Raw genomic sequence first — 24,043 nt, forward strand, 5'->3', positions numbered from 1 at the left:
AGTCATTCACAGTTATTCTTCAGAAAATATTGCTGTCATTGTATACACCATTCCCTTGATTCTATGAACATTTCTATGGTAGAATTCTATTGATTCCAGATTTCTCATGTTAAACTTAATATCAGCACTTATATAGAACTCAGTGATACGGAATGTATCATTATTAATACTTTTATAGAATAACATAATGCAGAAATTACCAATGTTTGAACAGTCTAGCAACCAATAAATGAAAAATTTGCAAAGTTACATCAGTGGTACTTACTTGTTGAGGAAAACACACTGGAAAAAATATTGACTGTTCAATTGCATCTTATATTTTTTTTGTTGCCAGTTTCTCTAGGAACTTGCAGTCTAGAGCAGGGATCGGCAGTGGTGTATGGACAAACATGGTCTGCTACCTGTTTTTGTACAGTCCATGAGCTAAAGAATGATTTTTATATTTTTAAATATAATAAACTTTATTAATAGATACTACACATAAATATAAATATAATATAAAAATAATAAAAATAAAAGTTTAGATTAACTAAAATTAAATGTCCTGGGCAGAGAGTCTCTCCAGCCATCCCCTCAAATGTGTAGAGCCCAGTTTTATCCCAGACAATCTTACATGTAACAGTGACTACCCTGGCTTCCACTGCCTGGAGGCTAGGTAGGCTGTATTTCCCTTCTGCCCTAACGTTCTCCAATACTTTGAGGGAGGTTTGAGTGTGAGTAGGCTTTGCCATTTGCTTTAGCCCCACCGATAGTATCTCCTCAATTGTAGGAGGTTCCCTGCACCCCAGTTTCATTTAACCACTTAACATTCAGATTTAACTTTTTCAAAGGAATTATTACCTCAAAGGTAGGGCAAAAATAAATATAAAATATTCTTTCACAATACCTGAAGCCTTAACCTCACCCTGTACTGCCCCAGTTTCTGGGGAGGAAAAAGGCATCCTATTTACAGTTAAGCTTATTTTCTATATATCATTGTTCCTCCAAGCTCCAAGTCCAAAGTCCCCTGTTGGGCTTGGGTTCTGGGCACCCTGGATTTGGGTTTGCCTGATAGGCTGGCTGTTCACCTGGCCTGGAATCCTGCCTCCAAGGTTTGTCCTGGCTTAAGCTTCTGGGTTCAGTGTAGATTTCACAGCTTGCACTTAGAACTTAGAAAGACAAATGAAGAAAAACAAACCAAACCAAAACCCCTAGCCCATTTCTTGGGACCACAGGGTAAAGGCTTGGCGGAGAGAAGGTAGCCCTTCTTCCTACCCAGTTAGCTCATAACAATAGCTAATAATGGTTAACATTTATATAGTACTTACTGTGTGCCATGTACTGTGCTAAGCGCTTTAGTTATTGTCTCATTTGGTCCTCTCAACAACCCCCATTTTATAGATGAGGAAACTGAGGCAAACGGGTTATGTGATTTGCCCAGGATCATGTATGCCGTATATACCTAAGGTCTGGGACTGGGTTTGAACCCAGGTCCTCCTGACTCTAGACTCATTGCTCTATCTACCACACCACCTAACTTCTAAGATCTTCATATTGTCCATACTCTGGGTGAACCTGACTTTCAGGCTCTCTGGATGCCATGTGGTTAAAAAGCATGAACATTGAGATGTTTTTATACAAAAAAAGCCAATGCAACAAGAATTAGGAGGGAAGCAGAAAATTGGGAGAAAATCTTTGCAACTAGTATCTCTGATAAAGGCCTCATTTCTAAAATATACAGGGAACTGAGCCAAATATATAGGAATACAAGCCATTCCCCAATTGAAAAATGGTCAAAGGATATGAACAGGCAGTTTTCAGAGGAAGAAATTAAAGCTATCTATAGGCATATGAAAAAATGCTCTGGATCACTACTGATTAGAGAAATGCAAATCAAAACAACTCTTAGATACTACATCTCTCCTGTCAGATTGGCTAAAATAACAAAACAGGAAAATGATAAATGCTGGAAAGGATGTGGGGAAATTGGAACATTGTTGCATTGCTGGTGGAGTTGTGAGCTGATCCAGCCATTTTGGAGAGCAGTTTGGAACTATGCCCAAAGGGCTATAGATATGTTCATACCCTTTGACCCAGCAATACCACTTCTAGGGTTGTATCCCAAAGAAATCACACAAGCGGGAAAAGGACCCATATGTACAAGGATATTTAGAGCAGCTCTTTTTGTGGTAGCCAAGAATTGGAAATCAAAGGGATGCCCATCAATTGGGGAATGGCTGAACAAGCTGTGGTATATGAAGGTAATGGAATACTATTGTGCCATAAGAAATGGGGATGATGCAGACTTCGTAACAACCTGGAAAAACCTACACGACATAATGCTGAGTGAGCGGAGCAGAGCCAGGAGAACGTTGCGCACAGCCACAGATATATGGATTCCGTGAGGACCAACCCTGACATACTGTGCTCTTCTCAGCAACCTAAGGGGCAAGGACAACTCCAGGGGACTCACGATGGAGAATGCTATCTTCATCCAGAGAAAGAACTGTGAAGTTTGAATACAGATCAAGGCGCACTAAAAAAAAAAAAAAAAAAAAAAAAGCATGAACACAAAGGTGTTCGATGGGATTTGATGTACCAAATCACTTCCCATGAGAGAATTTTGCAACTCCATTGACAACATCTTTGCTCAGGATAATGAAAACTAGAGTCTCTGAGGGCAGCCAGCATCCAGAAGGGTGAGAAAGCATAGATCCAGAGAGGAAATTGTGTGCACATGGAAGAGAAAATGACCATTGGGAGGACAGGGACTAGAATCAGATCACAAATTTTTCTACACTTCGTTTCCTCCTTTAGGAAATGATTCATCTAAGAGCAAGACACAGTTAAAGGGTTGAAAGGGCAAGATCTTTGAAGTGAAAACATAAAAATTGTTTAAAAGAGGAGTTCAGATGTAGTGCTTTAGAAGCTTTAATTCCAAGAGAATTTAATTCCAAGAGTATTCAAGACTGAAACTGCTGCTTTTGCTCCTGCTGCTGCTGCCTCTGCCTCTGCCTCTGCCTCCAAGGCCCATGGCTGGTGTTCCTGACCCCACCCCAACTGTCACAGACATCTCATTCTAACTTCCTCAGTTGTCTTTGGTTGAAAAATGTCTCACTCTGACCTTTTCTTGGCTATGCCACTAATTAATTCACTTTGACATGTCATTTTAAAGTTGTTTGGAGGGGAATGTTGGGGGAGTGTGGTTTGAATGTTCCCTCTACCACACCGTCTTGGCTCTGTAGCACACCTTCCCCTTTTTCCTCCCCAATTTTCCTGAAATTTAGTTTCTGGCCTGTTTTCATTTTCTGTGTTGTCTGGCACACAAATTAATTTGATCTTAATCTGACTTACACAAAGAAATTTGTTCCTGCATTGTCTCAATTTTTAAAAATTCAGATTTTGTCTTTCCTTATTCTTCAGTTGTGTTTTGATGGCTTATTGGTCTACTGAATCAGTTAAACTTTTTTCCCCTTAAGCACTTTCCCTTCCACTCATCCTGATATCTTTTGGCCAAATTCAGATCTCACCCCAATAGCCATTCACATGTACCTTTCTGATGCCTATTGCTAAAGGCAGCCAACTCAGATTTAGCTGAGGCTGAAAATATCCAGTGGGGTTTCATTAGTGTCATGCAACTTGGCCCAGTAGTTGCTGAGAATTCTCTCATCACATAAAAACATGTTTTAAATATTGCAATAACAGTAACAAAACTCATCAGGAAGACTGATCCAAATGAAAAAAGGCTCTGATCAAGCATATTTTTTATGTGTTCTGCTGTAGGGAGGTTTGGCTTTTTTTCTGATGTTCCTGAAAAAAAGAGTTGAATTTTACTTGACTACCTCTGAGAATCTGGGGTAGTTTTCTTAGTGCTACTTATAAACTAACATTGTGCCCATCTAAATCCAAAAGGAGGTTTTGTATCATTGAGAATATAATTTAAAATACAGCCATGGGTGATTTGGATTTTTAGCACCTTTGTTGATACTTTGCATTTCTTAAATAATAGTGCTAAAATGTTATTATCTGTTTTCTTTTGGCTTTAGTGTTCATTATCTGGAATAAGAATTTTTGGGGAAATTCAAACAGAATGTGTAAAATACTTTCTTTTGTGACAGGTTTATCATAAAACTATGAGGATACTGCTTTAATGATGTTCGAGGTTTACTTGTTCATACTTACTATCTTTTTATGTTACCCAAAATGACCGATTCAGAGATTCCAAGATTATTTGTCTTTTGCTTGATATTAGAAGTGAAATCCTCATTATTTAATATAACTATGCAAAATGGAATTTATTGCTTTCTGATGCCTATTGCTAAAGGCAGCCAAATCAGATTTAGCTGAAGCTGAAAATATCCAGTGGGGTTTCATTAATATCATGCAACTTGGCCCAGTAGTTGCTGAGACTTCTCTCATAGAAGGCAAATCATAAATAAGAATATCCCTGCTGCCTTCATTATGTTTTTGATCCATGGTCTAATTACATAGACTTTCACATGCCTGATCAGTCCTGCTGAGTAAACAAAGAATATGTAGCATAGTCCAGGTAAAGCTGAAGCTGAAGGCTAATGCTTCTTTAAGCACTACCCAGTGGTGGTTACTGTTATCATTAATATAATAAATAAAGATAACAGAAGCCCCAAAGGATGAAAAATTACCCCGACAGAGAATTTTGCTTTTAAGTCTTGTTTAAAAAAAACCCAGCAAAAAAATAGCAAAACAGGTAAAAAGAGGATTGATTTATAAATAACAAGCAAATAAATATATTACAAAGAAGGTTAAAACAAAATACAGTAAAAAACCACTCATGGTTACCCTGTAAGAAACTTATAGTTACCTGGAAAATTGTCTGTAGGCCACGTGTTTATGTTAAAGTATGGAGGGAAAAATAAATATGAGTATGGGGTGACCAAATTCCCTTGTTGCAGCACATGAGAAATGCTCGATTGAGTCAAATGTGGTTCCTTTCCCCCTTTTTTCTTATCAGTTTATACATGGGTGGAAATACTGTTGGAAATGGATGCAAACTGGAAATCAGTCTTGGAAGATGGTGTGACTGATTCTTTTTTTTTTTAGGAATTTACTGGAATAATGGTGACTGGTTTCTGTGAGCTCTCTTTTGGGATAAGCCTATCTTTGTGAGGACAATAGGATGCAAAAGTGAATATGCAGTTGCTCCTTTGAGCAGATGTTTTGGAAGAGACCATACAACATTCCGTGGCAATTCTTTGGAAATACAGTTGTAAGGACTAATTGAAGGACAAAAATCCCATGTGCTGTGTGGAAAGGAATCTTAATCTGAACCGATCTTTTCAGTCATGTTCATCATCTGTAATCATCTCCCCTAGTATCACCTTGGAAATGGATAAAGGTGTTGTGTGTGTGTGTGTGTGTATGTGTGTGTGTGTGTGTGTGTTAATGTGTGTATACACATCATTTAATCATTTATGCATATATATTCTCGTGTATGCACCTATGTAAATATATATTGATCTGACTGTGATTTTAATGGGGTAAAGAACTCCATGTGAAGAAATTCCTTATATCACTGATGAAATAAATAATTATTTTACAGCTTATCATATTGGAGAGTTACCTACATCACAGAGGTCAAGCATCTTGAACTATGGTCTTGCAGCCATTGTGATTTTTCTTATTCCAAGACTAGCTTTCTAGCCTCTATTCAGTCAGGCAAACAAACAATCAACAAGAGTTTGTTAAGTACATATAAGTGTCAGGCACGAGAGGTAATATCCCTGTTTGTCCATCCTCTTGGGGGATACAATAAGGGCACATGCACATATGTAAAGAGTATGATTTGGTCCTTAATTTCCCCTCTGTTGTTCTCTCTTTTCCATCTTTGCTCTTTACCACTTGGTTAGCAGACCAGAACCAGTTACAGAATGTCTATGAATGCTCCAAAGTCTCTCCAAGGCGCTTCTATTACATATCATCATGCCTGTCTGGAAGCAGGTTCCCCAGCTTCTTCCACATGTGGAATTACTTCACACGTGTTCTGTCCAATATAGAGAGAAAAATAAAAGTAAATATAAAGTAGTTCAATTATGATAGTTTGAGGGGAATGACAGTAGTAGAGGGGATAAGCAAAGGCTTCCTGTAGAAAGAGGTATTTGAGTGGCTTCTTGAAGAAAGAGCCAGTGTCAGAAATGAAATGTCTTTATTGAGGAAGAGAAAAGGCCAGTCTGGCTGGGCAGGAGGGAGAATAATGGCCATTGAGGCTGGAAACAAAGTTTGGGGCCAGATTTTGTAGGGCTTTCATGGCTAAACAGAAGGGATTATATTTTATCATTAGGGTCAGTAGAAAGTCACTGCAGTTTATTGAATGCCACAATCAGATTTGAGCTTAAGGAAAATCACTTTGGCAACTGTGGAGGACTGTCTGAAATGGGGAGACACTTGAGTCAGGGGAACCAATTATGAGTCAATCGCAATAATCTCAGTGAGAGGTGATGGCATTTTGAACAGATGTAGTATCTGTGTGAGTAGAGAAGAGAGGTCAGATGACAGAAATGTGTAGGCAGAAATTGTAAGATTTGGCATCTGATTAGTAGTTATAAATGGTGAGGGAGTGTGAAGAATTGAAGATAATACCAAGGTTATGAACCTGACCAACTGGGTTTAGAAGAGGAGTGGTTTTGGGATTGAAGGTTATGAGTTCTCTTTTTGATTCATAGAGTTAAGAGTTGTCTCCCAAATATCCGTTTTGAAGTGTCCAATAGTAAATTGATTGAGAGCTGAAACTCAGGGGAGAGATTATGACTACACATATAGATCAGGAGTCATTGGCAGAGAGATGATAATTAAATCCATGGGAACAGATGAATTTACCAAAAAATAAGGTACATATACAGAAGAGTAATGGTTCTAGGACAGAACTCTGGAAAACAGCCACTTATATCATGTGATCTGGATGATGAACCATTCAAAGCTACAAAGCTTTAATGAGAGAAGAACCAGGAGAGATTAGTGTCAGAAAGGGTTAGAGAAGAGAGAATATCCAGGAGGTGAGGGTGGCCAGAAGTGTCAAATGCAGTATATAGGTCAAGAACAATGAAGTTGGATAAAAGGCCAATCTATATAAACACACATGCTACGTATATTTACTTGAACATTATCGAGTAAATGAATGAAAAAAGCATTTATTAAATACTTACTATGTGCCAGACATGATGCTGAATGCTAAGGATTCAAAAAAAGAGAATATATTCCCTGCCATCAAGGATCTTAAATTCTAGTGGAGAAGACAACACATACAGAGGAATGATGTCTAGCAAGTGGCATTTTGGTTTGGAAAGTTAGAGGGGTTATGATTAGAACCATAAGGGAATAGTTTGACACATTCTTTCTAGGAAGGAATGAGGTCAAGTTTATAGGAAGAGTATATATAGTATATATTAAGTGTATATGGCTTTGATGAAGGGAAGGGTCATCTCTTAATCAGAGACAGGAAAAAAAGAGAGAATGGTGGAAGTTTATTTTGCTTAGATTGTCAAATGAGGAGGGGAAAAGAGATTAGTCTTGACAATGTGCTTTTTTTGTTTTTGTAAAATATGAGGTAAGTTCTTCTGTTGAGAAGTATAGGGGAAGGGGATGTGATAGGAGGCTTGAGGAGAGAAAGAAGGGTTTGAAACACTTGTTGTTCTGAGTAGGATGGAGAATCGATTAGGGAGGAATAAAAGGATTATAAAAGTGTAGTGGACTCAGAACAGTTGTGGGACTTCTGGCCCCACTCCATTCCTCAACACATGATTAGGAAGAGAGACTGTGAATAATGGAAGGGAATATGGGTTTGGTGTCTTACAAGGTATGGATAGTGATAACACAAGGAAGTGAGGATTCAAGCAAAGAGGCTATTTTAGAGTTGAGCTAATTTAGAAAGTGGTTGAGGTAGAGAGGGAGAGAAGTGTAGCCCGAGTAGGAGTTGTGACATGGGGACAGTATTGACAGAGTGATTGGTGTTCATGCTGAAGATGAAGAAGAGGTTTAAGAGGGACAAAACACAGGGAGAGAAGAGATGATGGAGCTTATGATGGGGTAGAGTTCTTGAGCATGGAAGCAGAACTCTTATCAAGAGTGTTACCATGCTTGTGTAGCTGAGTTGGAGTGGAGGGATAGGTGAAAATATTTGAAGGAACATCAACATGATATTCCCTAGAATTCTGTAGAATGAGGGCAGTGATTCGGGTAGATAATAGTTGTAGAATCTCCTACTTGAAAGGGAGTAAAGAGGCCATCTAGTTCAACCTGTACCTGGAAAAGCATCTCTTCTCCAGAAATCACTGCTTCAGGATTGGCTTGAAGGCTTCTAGGAAGGGAAGCTTACTATCTTCCTAGGCATTCTACTTTTGGGTAACTCCAGTTGTTATCATAACTTACATTTTTATAATGTTTTCAGATTTGCAAAGTGCTTTACACATATCTCACTTCATTCTCACAATCGGGAGTCAATTACTCAACAGTGAAGAAAGGGAAAGATTGTCCTGTGAGTGGGCTCTAGATTGGGTGATCAGATTGGTTCTAGTGAACCTCAGAGGAGGAGAGGTTGCTTAGGTGATAGTGGTAGAGGGGGTTTTTGTTCACAATGGGGAGCAAGGAAGCTAGGTGGCACAGTGGATACAAGGATGGGTTTGGAGTTGGTTATCCTTCCCTAGACACTTAATAGCTGTGGGACTTTGGTTAGTCATTTAACTTCTCTCAGCCTCAGGTACTTCATCTGTAAAAGGAAGGAGTTAGAAATAACGGCCTTTAAGATCCTTTGCAGTTATAAATTGATGATCTTCCGATTATTCAAACTCTTCCTCTGGGACCAATGAGTTGGTATATGAGAAAAGGTGGAAAAAAGCTCCGAAAGGACAGAATTGAATAGGAGGAAGAAACTGGACTGGCTTGCATTTGAGAACTTACAGAGTGGTTTCAGTGATCCCAGACTGGCATCAAAAGCTATATTATTTTACACCAGTAGTTTTCTGGTGATGCTTTCAGGCTGTGAATCATGGAAGGCTACATTCTACAAAGAATAAAAATTTAGGGTTTTGCTAGATTACCAGAGAGTATAAATTTGTGAGCAGTAATAACTTATTTAGTTCCTATAAGTAAAGAAATGTTGCAATCTTCTTGTTCATTACAGTGAATTCTTATGAGGCCATTTTTATTTGTAACTGTTGAGATAAGGAACATTTCTTTATGTGTGTATATATTTTCAGAATAAGGACTAATTGTAATTTGAAAATTGATTATTTAAAACATTTTAATTCTTTAATCTGTGTGGAAAGGATTTTTAATATTTGTTACCAAGAAATTAATTAAGTACAGGTAACTTATTTGGAGTCTGTGAAACTCATGATGGAATGAATTGTTGTTCATTTCTATAGATCCCTTTTACCATGCTTATTTATCTTAAGTCTAAGAGAGTTTAAAGGGCAGCTAAGGTATTGTTGCTGAAATGCTGGAGGAGAGAAGGTACTATACCACTAATGAATCAATTAATTAACCAATAAGTATTTATTAAGCTCTAGGCTCTCTGCTTGGTACTAAGGATAGAGAGATAAAAGTAAAACTATCCCTGCTCTCAAGGAACTTATGTTTTAATGGAGAGACAAGGGGTGTGTGTGTGTGTGTGTGTGTGTGTGTGTGATCAGAGAATTTTAGGACTGGAAAGCCATTGAAATCATCATCTTCATTTTTATAGATGAGGAAACTAATGCAGAAAGAAGTTAAATGACTTAATTGAGGCTCATAGCACCAGTAAGTGTTTGAGGAGCAATTTGAAACAAATTCTTTTTGATTCTAAGTGCATTCACCACCCCACCCTGCCTATCAAGACAAAATATAAAGCAGACAAGGTACTGTTGGATAGGAAAGGCTAACTAGGAAGATCAGAAATGATCTTCCATAGAAGGTGGCATTTGAGAAGAAGGCCTGACATATCCAAAATCACATTTATTATCTTTCTTCCCAACCCTCACCTCTTCCAAACTTTCCTATTTCAGTTGAAGGCACCACTATCCTTCTAATGTTTTATTTTGTAATCTCAGCATTATTCTGGACTTTTTCATCCTATGTATCTAGTCAGTTGCCAAATCTTGCTGTTTCTATCCTTGCAACATCTCTTGCATCTGACTCTTCTCTTTGCTCACCTTAGTGTAGCTCTCATCACTTCTTACCTTTATTATTGCAACAGCCTTCTAATGTGATTCCCTGCCTCACATTTCTTTCAAAATGAAAAGTAATTTTCTTTACTCCAGATTTGGACATGTGACTCTCCATCTCAATCAGTTCCAGTGACTTCTTATTGCCTCTAGGATAACATATAAACTTCTCTGCTTAGCTTTAAAACTGTATACAACCTGGCTTCAGTTTACTTCTAAAGCATCATTGGGTATTAATTATTCTACTTTCTGAGCTCTGTTGCCCTGTCAAATTGACTGTTTCTCAGTTCTTCATTCATGACACTCCATCCATCTTCTACTCTCTATGACTTTGCAGCGGTTGTCCTCCATGCCTGAAATGTCCTCCCTCCTTGCCTCATAAAGTCCTTTTCTTCCCTTAAGATGCAGCTCAGGAACCATCTTGAAACCTTTTCTTGTCCTTTGAATTGCTAGTGTGCTCCCTCCCAAACTTCCTCATATTGAACTACTTTGTATTTATTAACTTTATGTTTAATGTGTACTTGTTTCCTACTCTTTTGTACTGCAAGCTTCTTTTGAGTAGGGATTGTTTCATTCTTTGTACTTGTATACTCAGCACTCAGTGTGGTGACTGGCATGTAGTAGATAGTTAATACTTACTGTTGATTGATGGGCTCTATAACCATTTCCCTTTCAAATTAAAAAAATAAAACTATAAAGAGCTCATCTCTAATTCTGTTCCTCCCCACCACCCCCAAAATATTATTCTTTTTTTAAGGGTTTTAATTTATTTAGTATATTTAGTTTTCAGCGTTGATTTTCACAAGAGTTTGAATTACAAATTTTCTCCCCATTTCTACCCTCCCCCCCACTCCAAGATGGCATATATTCTGGTTGCCCTGTTCCCCAGTCAGCCCTCCCTTCTGTCACCCCACTCCCCTCCCATTCCCTTTTCCCTTCCTTTCTTGTAGGGCAAGATAAATTTCTATGCCCCATTGCCTGTGTATCTTATTTTCTAGTTGCATGCAAAAACTTTTTTTTTGTTTGTTTTTGAACATCTGTTTTCAAAACTTTGAGTTCCAAATTCTCTCCCCTCTTCCCTCCCCATCCACCCTCCCTAAGAAGGCAAGCAATTCAACATAGGCCACATGCGTATCATTATGTATAACCCTTCCACAATACTCATGTTGTGAAAGACTAACTATATTTTGCTCCTTCCTAACCTATCCCCCTTTATCCAATTTTCTCCCTTGATCCTGTCCCTTTTCGAAAGTGTTTGTTTTTGATTACCTCCTCCCCCATCTGCCCTCCCTTCTATCATCCCCACTTTTTTATCTTCTTCCTCCTTCTTTCCTGTGGGGTAAGATACCCAATTGAGTGTGTATGGTATTCCCTCCTCAGGTCAAATCTGATGAGAGCAAGATTCACTCATTCCTCCTCACCTGCCTTCTCTTCTCTTCCTACAGAACTGCTTTTTCTTGCCACTTTTATGTGAGATAATTTACCCCATTCTGTCTCTCCCTTTCTCCCTCTCTCAATATATTCCTCTCTCATCCCTTAATTTGATTTTATTTCTTTTAGATGTTATCCCTTCATCTTCAACTCACCCTGTGCCCTCTCTCTCTCTCTGCATATACATACATACACACACATACATATATATACATACACATATATGTATATATGCATATTCCCTTCAGCTACCCTAATACTGATGTCTCATGAATCATACACATCATCTTTCCATGTAGGAATGTAAACAAAACAGTTCAACTTTAGTAAGTCCCTTGCGATTTCTTTTTCTTGTTCTTTTTCTTGATTACCTTTTCATGTTTCTCTTGATTCTTGTGTTTGAAAGTCAAATTTTCTATTCAGTTCTGGTCTTTTCACTGAGAAAGCTTAAAAGTCCTCTATTTTATTGAAAATCCATATTTTGCCTTGGAGCATGATACTCAGTTTTGCTGCGTAGGTGATTCTTGGTTTTAATCCTAGCTACATTGACCTCCAGAATATCGTATTCCAAGCCCAAGGAATAAAGTAGAAGCTGATAGATCTTGGGTTATTCTGATTGTGTTTCCACAATATTCAAATTGTTTCTTTCTGGCTGCTTGCAGTATTTTCTCCTTGATCTGGGGGCTCTGGAATTTGGCGACAATATTCCTAGGAGATTTCTTTTTGGGATGTATTTGAGGAGGTGATCGATGGATTCTTTCAATTTCTATTTTGCCCTGTGGCTCTAGAACATCAGGGCAGTTCTCCTTGATAATTTCTTGAAAGATGATATCTAGGCTCTTTTGTTGATCATGGCTTTCAGGTAGTGTAATAATTTTAAAATTATCTCTCCTGGATCTATTTGCCAGGTCAGTGGTTTTTCCAATGAGATATTTCACATTGTCTTCCACTTTTTCATTCCTTTGGTTCTGTTTTATAATATCTTGATTTCTCATAAAGTCACTAGCTTCCACTTGCTCCAATCTAATTTTTAAGGTAGTATTTTCTTCAGAGGTCTTTTGGACCTCCTTTTCCATTTGTCTAATTCTGCCTTTCAAGGCATTCTTCTCCTCATTGGCTTTTTGGAGCTCTTTTGCCATTTGAGTTAGTCTGTTTTTTAAGGTGTTGTTTTTTTCAGTATATTTTTCAATATTTTTTTGGGTCTCCTTTAGCAAGTCATTGACTTGTTTTTCATGGTTTTCTCGCATCCTTCTCATTTCTCTTCCCAATTTTTCCTCCACTTGTCTAACTTGCTTTTCCAAATCCTTTTTGAGGTCTTCCATGACCTGAGACCAGTTCATGTTTTTCTTGGAGGCTTTTGTTGTAGGCTCTTTGACTTTGTTGACTTCTTCTGGCTGTATGTTTTGGTCTTCTTTGTCACCAAAGAAAGATTCCAAAGTCTGAGACTGAATCTGGGTGTGTTTTTGCTGCCTGGCCATATTCCCAGCCAACTTACTTGACCCTTGAGTTTTTCAGTGGGATATGACTGCTTGTAGAATAAAGAGTACTATGTTCCAAATTTGGGGGGATGCGCTGTTGGTTTCATAGCTATTACAGCCAGCTCTGCCACACCAGCACTCCTCCTTTCCCAAGAACTCCCAACCTGGACTGGACTTAGATCTTCAGCAGGCTCTGCATTCCTGCTCTGATCTGCCACGTAATTCCTCCCACTAGGTGGGCCTGGGGCCGGAAACAACTGCAGCTGTAGTTCTGTAGCTGCCCCACCTCCGCTGCTCTCGGGGCGGTGGCTGAACCATGAACTCTATCACCCTGTCCCCAGCAGCTTTTACCACTAACCTTCTCTGTTGTCTTTGATGTTTGTGGGTGGAGAAATCTGGTAACTGCTGCAGCTCACTGATTCAGGGCGCTAGGGCATACTCCGCCCGGCTCCTGGTCTGGTTGGTCCACGCCTCCCACGCTGGGCTCTGCTCTGCTCCGCTCCCAGCTCCATGCGGGAAAGACCTCACCCAGCAGCCATCCAGGCTGTCCTGGGCTGGATCCCTGCTTCCCTTTGCTATTTTGTGGGTTCTGCAGTTCTAGAATTGGTTCAGAGCCATTTTTTTATAGGTTTTTGGAGGGACTTGGTGGGGAGCTCCCTCTAGTCCCTGCTTTCCAGCCGCCATCTTGGCTCTGCCCTTCCCCCTCCCCCCCAAATATTCTTGACGTGAAGTTTTAAAGGAAGTAGTGACTTGGTGAATTAAAGTAGTAGTTACCTATGCCTATGCTAATCTTGGAAAATAATAGTTTTTGCTTATTAGGCATCTTGAATGCAAATATTGACATTCGTAAATTTGAAGTTTAAAAATGTATGTTTTTTTTTCTTCAGGCAGCCACTATAAAAGCGAAAAAATTAGAGGAAAATATTGAAGCAGAAAGAGCAGCACACCTGGAGTCCAAATTTAACTCTGAAATTATCCAGGTAAAATTGTCCAACAGTTTTCTGTGTAATTCCTTAAATTATATGTCATCAGTTAGGAAATAAAATTATGTACCCGAGACCTGAATTTTGAGAGAGTCACTATGACATAAAGGACAGATTACTGATTTTGTATTCAGAGGACTCCAAGTCAGATCCCACCTCACTACCTCAGTGACTTTGGGCAAGTAATTTAGCCTCTTAGGGCCTCTCTTCATTTATAAAATTAGAATTCTGGACTAAATAAGTCCCCTTTAGCTCCAAATCTGTTATTGTTTTTCTTAATTCATTGAAATTATTGATTTATTAAAAATTGATACATTTTATTTGGATGTAACACACATAAATCTCTGTGCCTTCTAACAGGCTATTTTCTCATGCCTGTGGTGTATTCCTTCCTCATCTCTCCCTTTGAGAATCTCATTCCCTTTAAAGCTTAGTGCAAACTCTACCTCGCACTTAAGTTCTTTCCTGTTCTCTCTCCCAATTTTAGTCTCCCTCTCTCATCTCCAAATTACTATGCATTATTTTTGTATGTGTTTTGTATGTACTTATTCCATGTACATGTTATTTCCCTTCATAGAATATAAACTTGGGGGCAGAATTTTTTTCATTTTTGTCTTTGTATTTTCATTGCTTAGCACAGAGCCTGTCTTATAGTAGGCACTTAGTAAATGCTTATGGATTAGTTCTGTTGATTGATCCCCAATGAATACTTGAATGATCCCTTTCTCCAGTTGTAATGGTAATCAGGACAGGAGTTTTTGCTTTCAAGTGCCTTTAATGAGTCTGGCCTTTGTTTGAATGGGGCAGGTAAAGTGGGATCTTTTGTCTTGGAATGATTCTCGGCCCTGGGGCCATGGAGAGTTATTGATTTGTATATGATGTGGTGCTAGTGGTTGAGAAATTTTCCCATACACTGGATGCTGAGCCTGGAGCTCCCAGGGCCCTGAGCAGAGTATATATAAGGTTAGTGCTTCACTTTTGGGGGTACACTCATTGAAAGAATGATGAAACTCTGGACAAGCTGTTGAAACAGTCCCCCTGGCTTTGTAACCCAGATGTTGGTGCTTCTCTGGTAACTGTGAATTGTGATTTGATCAGACAAGGCCTCTCTGTCAGTATTTGTAATTTCTGTTTATATTTGCCCTGAAGTTCAGGGGGCTGATCTTTTTCCCCTGAACTAAGTAAATGATATATATATGTTTAATTAAACTGAGATTGTTAACCCCTTAAAGTTGATTTTCTTAGAAAAGCGGATCAAAGAACCTGTGTTAGCAGCCCTTCTGCATGCTGGTGTTATTGGTCTTACACAGCCACAGCAGTTGCTAGCAACATTGTTGTTACACCAGTATTCAGTTCTGGAAAAAAAAATTCATTTTTTAAAACCAAAAAGTTAACAGCATGATACTAACACTGAATGTTGTATTTGATGACAGTTTTATTGGCTATCGATGTTTCTAATGCTTTACTTTTAGTCTTTTTATATATTTTTCTTTTGGTCCTGTTTTTTTTCTTTCCCCACTCTGCCACTGCATAGGAGACTTTCCGGGTTTCTTTGTATTCTTAATATTTCTCATTCCTTATCTCCAGTCACACCATTACACTTCTTGTCATTATTCATCCATCTATTCCTGTTCCTCAATTGTTGGGTTACCCTTTGGTTTCTAGATTTTCATTATCACAAATAATTTGAGTGTGTACATTTTTGTGCCTGTGGACCTTTTTTGTAGTACAGTCTTGGTAGGGGAGTGCTTCTGTCCAAAGCCAACTTTTCTGATTTTGAGTGTTTTTCCAGACTGTTTGAAGCAATTCATAATGGCACCAGCTGTGGATGAGCATGACTGTTCTATACAGCCCTTACAGCAATGACTTTTCTCATTAGTCATGTTATAAAGAAGAATTAGAACCAATGGGAGAAACCATGAGAAAGAAAAAACAAAAAAGATAGAGACTCCATGTTTCTTTCTGTGGATGCGGATGGCATTTTCCATCATGAGTCTTTTGGAATTGTTTTAGGTCCTTGTGTTGCTGAGAAGAGCTAAGTCTATCAAAGTCAGTCATCACACAATGTGGCTGTTACGGTGTACAGTGTCCTGGTTCTGCTCATTTCACTCAGCATCAGTTCATATAAGTCTTTCCAGGTTTTTCTGAAGTCTGTCTGCTCATCATTTCTTATAGAACAATGGCATTGTATTACATTCATATACCAAAACTTGTTCAGCCTTTTCTCAATTGATGGACATCCCTTCAATTTCCAATTCCTGGTTACCACAAAAAGAGCTGCTATAAATATTTTTGTACATGTGGTCCTTTTCCCATTTTTATGATCTATGTGGGATACAGACCTAGAAGTGGTATTGTTGGGTCAAAGGGTATGTGCATTTTTATAGCCCTTTAGGCATAGTTCCAAATTGCTCTCCATAATGGTTAGATCAGTTTACAACTCCACCAACAATGCATTAGTGTTCCAACTTTCCCACATCTTTTCCAACATTTATCATTTTCCATTTTTCTCATGTTAGCCAACCAGATAGATGTAATGTGGTACCTCAGAGTTGTTTTGATTTGCATTTCTCTAATCAGTAGTGATTTAGAGCTTTTTTTTCACATGACTATAGATAGCTTTAATTTCTTCCTCTTAAAACTGCCCGTTCATATCCTTTGACCATTTATCAATTTGGGGAATGACTTGTATTCTTATAAATTTGACTCAGTTCTCTATATATTTTAGAAATGATCTGCCAGTCTTCTATAGGGATGATTAGTCATTGCATTGTTCAGAATCCATCAGAGTTCTTAAATCTCAGGACTGTTTTCATTTGCGTTTTTCTGATTATTCACGATTTTGAACATTTTTTTTTCATTTTATTATATACAATTTATATTTTTTCTTTTTGAAAATCATATTTTTTGATCATTCTCTTTAGGAATGGCTCTTGAGTCTCATGTTTGTATGAAATTTCTATAATTCCGATATGTTTGATTTGAATGTTTTTCCTAATCCATAATTTTTATTCTAGATGAATTGATTTTATTTCTGTAAGAACTTTTAATTATATTAATTTTAAATATTTAATTTTAATTAATTTATAATTTTTCCAGTAGTTCTTGTCACTTTTTGGGGTTATTGAACAGTGGACTGTTTTTCACATTTCTTTTCAGGTAATACTTATCTGATCAATTTTATTGATCTACTTTAAAAAAAAAGTGTTTATCTAGTACCAGATAGTTGTTATAATTCCTGCTTTGTTTGAAATCTGGCAGCACTAGGCTCCTCCCTTTTATTTTTAAAGTGGTTTTTAAAAAGTGATTTTTATTAAAAGAAGAACAACAATAATTAGATGTAAGGCAAAAGGAAAAATGTAGTAGTCCTTACTTAGACAATAAACATTCCGTAATATCACTTGCAACCCTCTGTTTAAATACTTGTTGCCCTGAGCTGCAGTAGGACCTCTGATAAAGTCTAGAGCAGTGATATCAAATCATATAGCAATGGGACAATAATCTGTATATAAAGTTCCCTGTGGAAGGCATACTGACCTAGTTTTAAAAGGTAATAATAATAATAGCTAACATTTATATAGAACTTACTATGTTCCAGGCACTGTAGTAAGCTCTTTACAATTATTTTCTCATGTGATCTCCACAATACCTGTGGGAGATAGGTCCATTTTACTGATGAGAAAACTGAGGCAGACAGAGACTAAGTAATTTGCACTGGGTGACACAGCTACTCAGCATCTGAGGCTGGATTTGAACTCAGGTCTTCCTTACTCTAGGTCTACCCCTCTATCCACTGTACCGCCTAATGTTATCCATGTTTAATATATTTTTATTTATTTTCCAATTTTGTTTCAATCTGGTTTGGGCTCTACTGAAGAGTGTTGTGAGCTGCATGTGGCCTAATGGCTATGTTTGATACCTCTGGTCTAGAACAGTATCTCCTGCTGACTGATGGGTTCTTCTGGTTCTGCTCACTTCACTCAGCATCAGTTCATATAAGTCTTCCCAGGTTTTTCTGAAGTCTGCCTGTTCATCATTTCTTATAACACAGTAGTATTTCATTACATTCATATACCATAACTTGTTCAGTCATTCCCCAATTGATGAGCATCCCCTCAATGTCCAATTCTTGGCCACCACAAAAAGAGCAGTGGTTGTTAAATAGTGAGTTTTTATCCCAGAAGCTGGAGTCTTTGGATTTATTAAATAGTAGATTACTACAGTAAGACCATAAGTTTCGATCCACATTGATAGAAACAAATTTCTTCATTGGTTGCTTATTTCCTATAACCAGTGAAATTATATGTGCTGTCTAAAAAAGCATTCATATACAACAGTTTTTAAAACCCCTTTTTCAGTGAATGGGTACCCATTTTGTTTCCAATTTTTTGCTACTACAAAAAATGCTACTGTGATTATTTTTGTATATATGGGTTTTTTTTCTCTTTTACCTTTTTTTAGTTATATTCTTTAATAATAGTATTTTTGGGTCAGTAGATATGTACAGCTCAATGACTTTTTAGAATAACTTCAAATTATTTTCCAAAAAAGGTGGGCCAGATCACAACTCCACTAACAGTGTATTAGCATGCTTGCCTTGTCTTCTGACAGCTCCTCTAACATTTCCCATTTTTGTCTTTTGTCATCTTTCACTGATCTGATAGATGTAAGATTAAAACAAAAGTTCTTTTAATTTTCATCTATTATTATTATCGATTGTGTTTCTTATTTGAAAACTACTTGTTAACATTCTTTGACTATTGTTAAATGACTCTTTTTCTTGTGTATTTGTATCAATTCCAAATGTTGCTTGGATATCAAACTTTTATAAAAGATATTTCCTTATAAGAGATATTTATAAGAAATCTTTCACTCCTGCATACTCAAGCTGTTATCAAGGCCTATCAATTTAACCTTTGTAGCATCTCTCCTCTATGCCCCCCGTTCTCCTCTGACAGTGCTAACACCTAGTTGAGGGCCCTGTAGCCTCATGCCTTGATTACTGCAATATCCTGCTGGTGGGTCTGCCTGCCTCACCATTCTAATACATACTTAATTAAATAACTGGCTTATGGTTATACAACTAGTAAGTGTCAAAGATAGTATTCAGACCCAAGTCTTCATGACTCCAAAGCCATAATTCTATTCACTGTACCATTATCGAGACTAAGCCACATAGTCCCCTGGGTTAGTACATCAGTATATTCAGTGACCTCATTTTCCCAAGTGGCTATAAGTTACTTTGAGAGTTATCTGAGAGGCGATTAGGCTGTCAGGCTTATTAGGAGAAGAAATCAAAAATTTAGGGAAAAAACTGTCCCTTGTTTTTGTCAACATTTTTCATTTCAGAGCTTCTGTATTAAATCTTAAAACCTTGTAAACATAATATTTGTAATGTATAGTTCTGTTTATGGAATTCAAACTAAAATATCTTTTGTTGCCTGCCTATTTACTATAGATTAGCCTCCTAAATAGTTATTATTAATGATGTTGTTAGATAATACTGCCTTCTGAGAATATGAAAATTTCTTTTGTGAATATTTATGTCTTAGCATCAAGTTTAAGATTACATTACTTCCTAATGTATAATCTTTTAACCCTTCATTGAATCTGTGATCTCATCTACATAGGTATTCCTTCCATTGGCATAAATTGCAATGTATCCATACTTTCCTGTCTTGTGTATCTCTTGTCTAGTTTCTTGCCTAGATCTTCCAATAACAATTCAGCAACTAACTTGGATTTTTTTCTGTAGGTCTTTTTGCAGTGGATATGTACCATTGCCTGACTTAGGTTCATCATCTGTCATCCTTTGCCATCACCACACTACTTGGGAACCCTGATTTCTTTTTTTTCCTTTTTATTAATTAATTTTTAATTTTCAACATTCACTTCCACAAGATTTTGAGTTCTAAATTTTCTCCCCATTTCTTCCCTCTTTCCACTTCAAGATGGCATGCATTCTGATTACCCCTTCCTCCAATCTGCCCTCCCTTCTATCATCCCTTCCCCTTCTCTTATCCCTTTCCCCTTCTATTTTCCTGTAGTGTAAGATAGATTTCTGTACCGCATTGCCTATATATCTTATTTTCCAGTTGCATGTAAAAACAGTTTCTAATATTCGTTTTTAAAACTTTGAGTTCCACATTCTCTCCCTTCCTCCCTTCCCAGTTATCCTCATTGAGAAGGCAAGCAGTTCAATGTAGGTTACACATGTGTAGTGATTCAAAACACTTCCACAATAGTCATGTTGTGAAAGACTAACTATATTTACCTCCATCCTATCCTGCCCCCACCATTTATTCTGTTCTCTCCTTTGACCCTGTCCCTCCTAAAAAGTATTTGCTTCGGATCATCCCTCCCCCCATTTGCCCTCTTTTTCTATCATGCCTCCTCTCTTATCCTCTTGACCACTACATTCCTGTAGGGTAAGACAGATTTCCATACCCAATTGAGTGTATATGTTATTCTCTCCTTCAGCCAGATCTGATGAGAGTAAGGTTCACTCATTCTCCCTCACTTCCCCCTTCTTCCCCTCCACTGCAAAAGCTTTTTCTTGCCTCTTTTATGTGAGATAATTTACTCATTCTACCTCTCCCTTTCTTCTTCCAGTCCGTTTGTCTCTCACCCCGGAATTTTATTTTTTAGCTATCATCCCTTCATATTCAACTAACTCTGTGCCCTCTGTCTATCTATATCTATATCTGTATCTATATATCTATATCTATTCTCTCCAACTACCCTAATACTGAGAAAGGTCTCATGAGTTATATGAGTCAATTTTCTTTTTCTTTTTTTGGAGGGGGGAAGACAGGGCAATTGGGTAAGTAAGTGTGTCAAGTGTCTGAAGCCAGATTTGAACTCAGGTCCTCCTGACTCCAGGGCTGGTGCTCTACTCACTGTGCCACCTAGTCGCCCCAGTAATTTTTCCATGTAGAAATGTAAACAGTTCAACTTTAATAAGTCCCTGATGGTTTCTCTTTTCTCTTTACCTTTTTTCCTTTGTTTATTTATTTAATTATTTAATATTTTTGGTTTTCAGCATTGATTTTCACAAGATTTTGGATTACAAATTTTCTCCCCATTTCTACCCTCCTCCCGACTCCAAGATGGCATATATTCTGATTGCCCCATTCCCCAATCAGGCCTCCCTTCTTTCACCCCACTTTCCCCCATGCCCTTTTCCCTTACTTTCTTGTAGGGCAAGATAGATTTCTATGCCCCATTGCCTGTATATCTTATTTCCTAGTTGCGTGCAAAAACTTTTTTTTTAACATCTACATTTAAAACTTTGAGTTACAAATTCTCTCCCCTCTTCCCTCCCCACCCACCCTCACTAAGAAAGCAAGGAATTCAACATAGGCCACATGCGTATCATTATGCAAAACCCTTCCACAATACTCATGTTGTGAAAGACTAACTATATTTTGCTCCTTCCTATACTATCCCCCTTTATTCAATTTTCTGCCTTGACCCCATCCCTTTTCGAAAGTGTTTGCTTTTGATTACCTCCTCCCCCTATCTGCCCTCCCTTATATCGTCCCCCCTTTCTTATCTCCTTCCTCCTTCTTTCCTGTGGGGTAAGGTACCTAATTGAGTGTATATGTTATTCCCTCCTCAGGTCAAATCTGATGAGAGCAAGATTCACTCATTCCCCCTTACCTGCCTTCTCTTCTCTTCCTACAGAACTGCTTTTTCTTGCCACTTTTATGTGAGATAATTTACCCCATTCTATCTCTCCCTTTCTCCCTCTCTCAATATATTCCTCTCTCATCCCTTAATTTGATTTTATTTTTTTAGATAGCATTCCTTCATATTCAACTCATCCTGTGCCCTGTGTGTGTGTGTGTGTGTGTGTGTGTGTGTGTGTATGTATATTCCCTTCAGCTACCCTACTACTGAGGTCTCATGGATTATACACATCATCTTTCCATGTAGGAATGTAAACAAAACAGTTCAACTTTAGTAAGTCCCTTATGATTTTTCTTTCTTGTTTACCTTTTCGTGTTTCTCTTTTGAAAGTCAAATTTTCTATTCAATTCTGGTCTTTTCACTGAGAAAGCTTGAAAGTCTTCTGCTTTATTGAAAGTCCATATTATATTTTGCCTTGAGGCATGATACTCAGTTTTGCTGGGTAGGTGATTCTTTGTTTTAATCCTAGCTCCATTGACCTCCGGAATATCATATTCCAAGCCCTTAGATTCCTTAATGTAGAAGCTGCTAGATCTTGTGTTATCCTGATTGTGTTTCCACAATACTCAAATTGTTTCTTTTTGGCTGCTTGCAGTATTTTCTCCTTGATTTGGGAGCTCTGGAATTTGGCAACAATATTCCTAGGAGTTTTCTTTTTGGGATCTTTTTCAGGAGGCGATCTGTGGATTCTTTCAGGAGGCGATCTATTTTACCCTCTGACTCTAGAATATCAGGGCAGTTCTCCTTGATGATTTCTTGAAAGATGATGTCTAGGCTCTTTTTGATCATGGCTTTCAGGTAGTCCAATAATTTTTAAATTATCTCTCCTGGATCTATTTTCCAGGTCAGTGGTTTTTCCAGTGAGACATTTCTTATTGTCTTCCATTTTTTCATTCCTTTGTTTCTGTTTTATAATATCTTGATTTTTCATAAAGTCACTAGCTTCCACTTGCTCCAATCTAATTTTTAAGGTGGCATTTTCTTCAGAGGTCTTTTGGACCTCCTTTTCCATTTGTGTAATTCTGCCTTTCAAGGTATTCTTCTCCTCATTGGCTTTTTGGAGCTTTTTTGCCATTTGAGTTAGTCTATTTTTTAAGGTGTTGTTTTCGTCAGTATTTTTTTGGGTGTGCTTTAGCAAACTGTTGACTCATTTTTCATGGTTTTCACACGTCCTTCTCATTTCTCTTCCCAATTTTTTTCTCCTTCTCTAACTTGCTTTTCCACATCCTTTTTGAGTTCTTCCATGGCCTGAGACCAGTTCATATTTTTCTTGGAGGCTTTGGATGTAGGAGCTTTGACTTCATTGTCTTCTTCTGGTTCTATGTTTTGATCTTCCTTCTCACCAAAATAAGATTCTGTAGTTTGATTTTTTCTGTTGTTAGCTCATTTTTCCATCCAATTACTTGACTTTTTAACTCTTTGTTAAGGTAGGACTCTGCTTCCAATGTGAAGAATGTACTGTCCCAAGCTTCAGGTATTTGGTGCAGGTGTTTTCAGAGCTATTTCTAGAGACCTGTAGATTTTCAGTTCTTCTAAGGTTGTATGATCAAAGGAGAGGTGTTTACTCCTTTCCTGGTCTCTACTCTGGTCTGTGAGTGACCACAAGCACTCTTTTCTGCCTTGGAACTGTGAAGAGGATTCCCTCTGTCCTGCTGCCACATGCTCTGCCATACCAGTGCTCCTCCTTGCTCTAGGACTGCCACTCAGGACTGTGACCCAGATACAGAGATGGGCGATGCAAGAGAATTCTGTTTCAGCACCAGCAAAGAGGTCCCTGTAATCCACCTCTGATCAGCTGTTTGATCTCCCCACCATCTGTGGGCTGAGATCTCTGGAAGCAGCCGCTGCTGTTGCTGCTGCCACCCTGGGGCTGGGGCTGGACCCCGCTCCTCTCTCAACTGGGTATGACTGACCTTTTTTACTGACCTTCTAAGTTGTCTTTTGTGTTTGTGGATAGAGAAGTCTGGAAACCCTCACAACTGCCAGTGATTTAGTCCCCTGAGACCTTCTCCAGTTTTGCTAGGGCCTGGTCTGTGCCTGTATGGCCCATGCTGGACTGCACTCTTCTCTCAGACAACAGACCTTTCCTGTTGATCTTCCAGATTGTGTTGGGCTGGAAATGTGTTTTACTCTTTCATTTTGTGGGTTCTGCTGCTCTAGAATTTGTTTAGAGTCATTTTTTACAGCAAGTCCCTGCTTTTTTTTCCTTAATAGTAATTTAAAATTTTATTCACAATTTAAACACTGAAAAGAGTTTCCATATATGAAAGGGAATACATAAAGAAGATTCCATATAAAACTGTGCATC

At 38.1% G+C, this 24,043-nt stretch overlaps 1 protein-coding gene across 2 annotated transcripts in view; it reads left to right on the forward strand.

The window, feature by feature from the left end:
- Positions 1-24,043, forward strand: part of CCDC171 (coiled-coil domain containing 171) — a 496,942-nt gene that overhangs the window by 121,459 nt on the left and 351,440 nt on the right. Inside the window, exon 7 of one of the 2 annotated variants that reach the window (XM_036739306.1) lies at positions 13,948-14,040. The exons of the other annotated variant lie outside the window; for it this stretch is intronic. Coding sequence (XP_036595201.1) covers positions 13,948-14,040 — 93 coding nt within the window. The remainder of the gene's footprint in view (positions 1-13,947; positions 14,041-24,043) is intronic. 2 annotated transcript variants of the gene reach the window in all.

This window comes from Trichosurus vulpecula, chromosome 9, assembly GCF_011100635.1.
Source record: "Trichosurus vulpecula isolate mTriVul1 chromosome 9, mTriVul1.pri, whole genome shotgun sequence".
Taxonomy (NCBI): Eukaryota; Metazoa; Chordata; class Mammalia; order Diprotodontia; family Phalangeridae; genus Trichosurus; species Trichosurus vulpecula.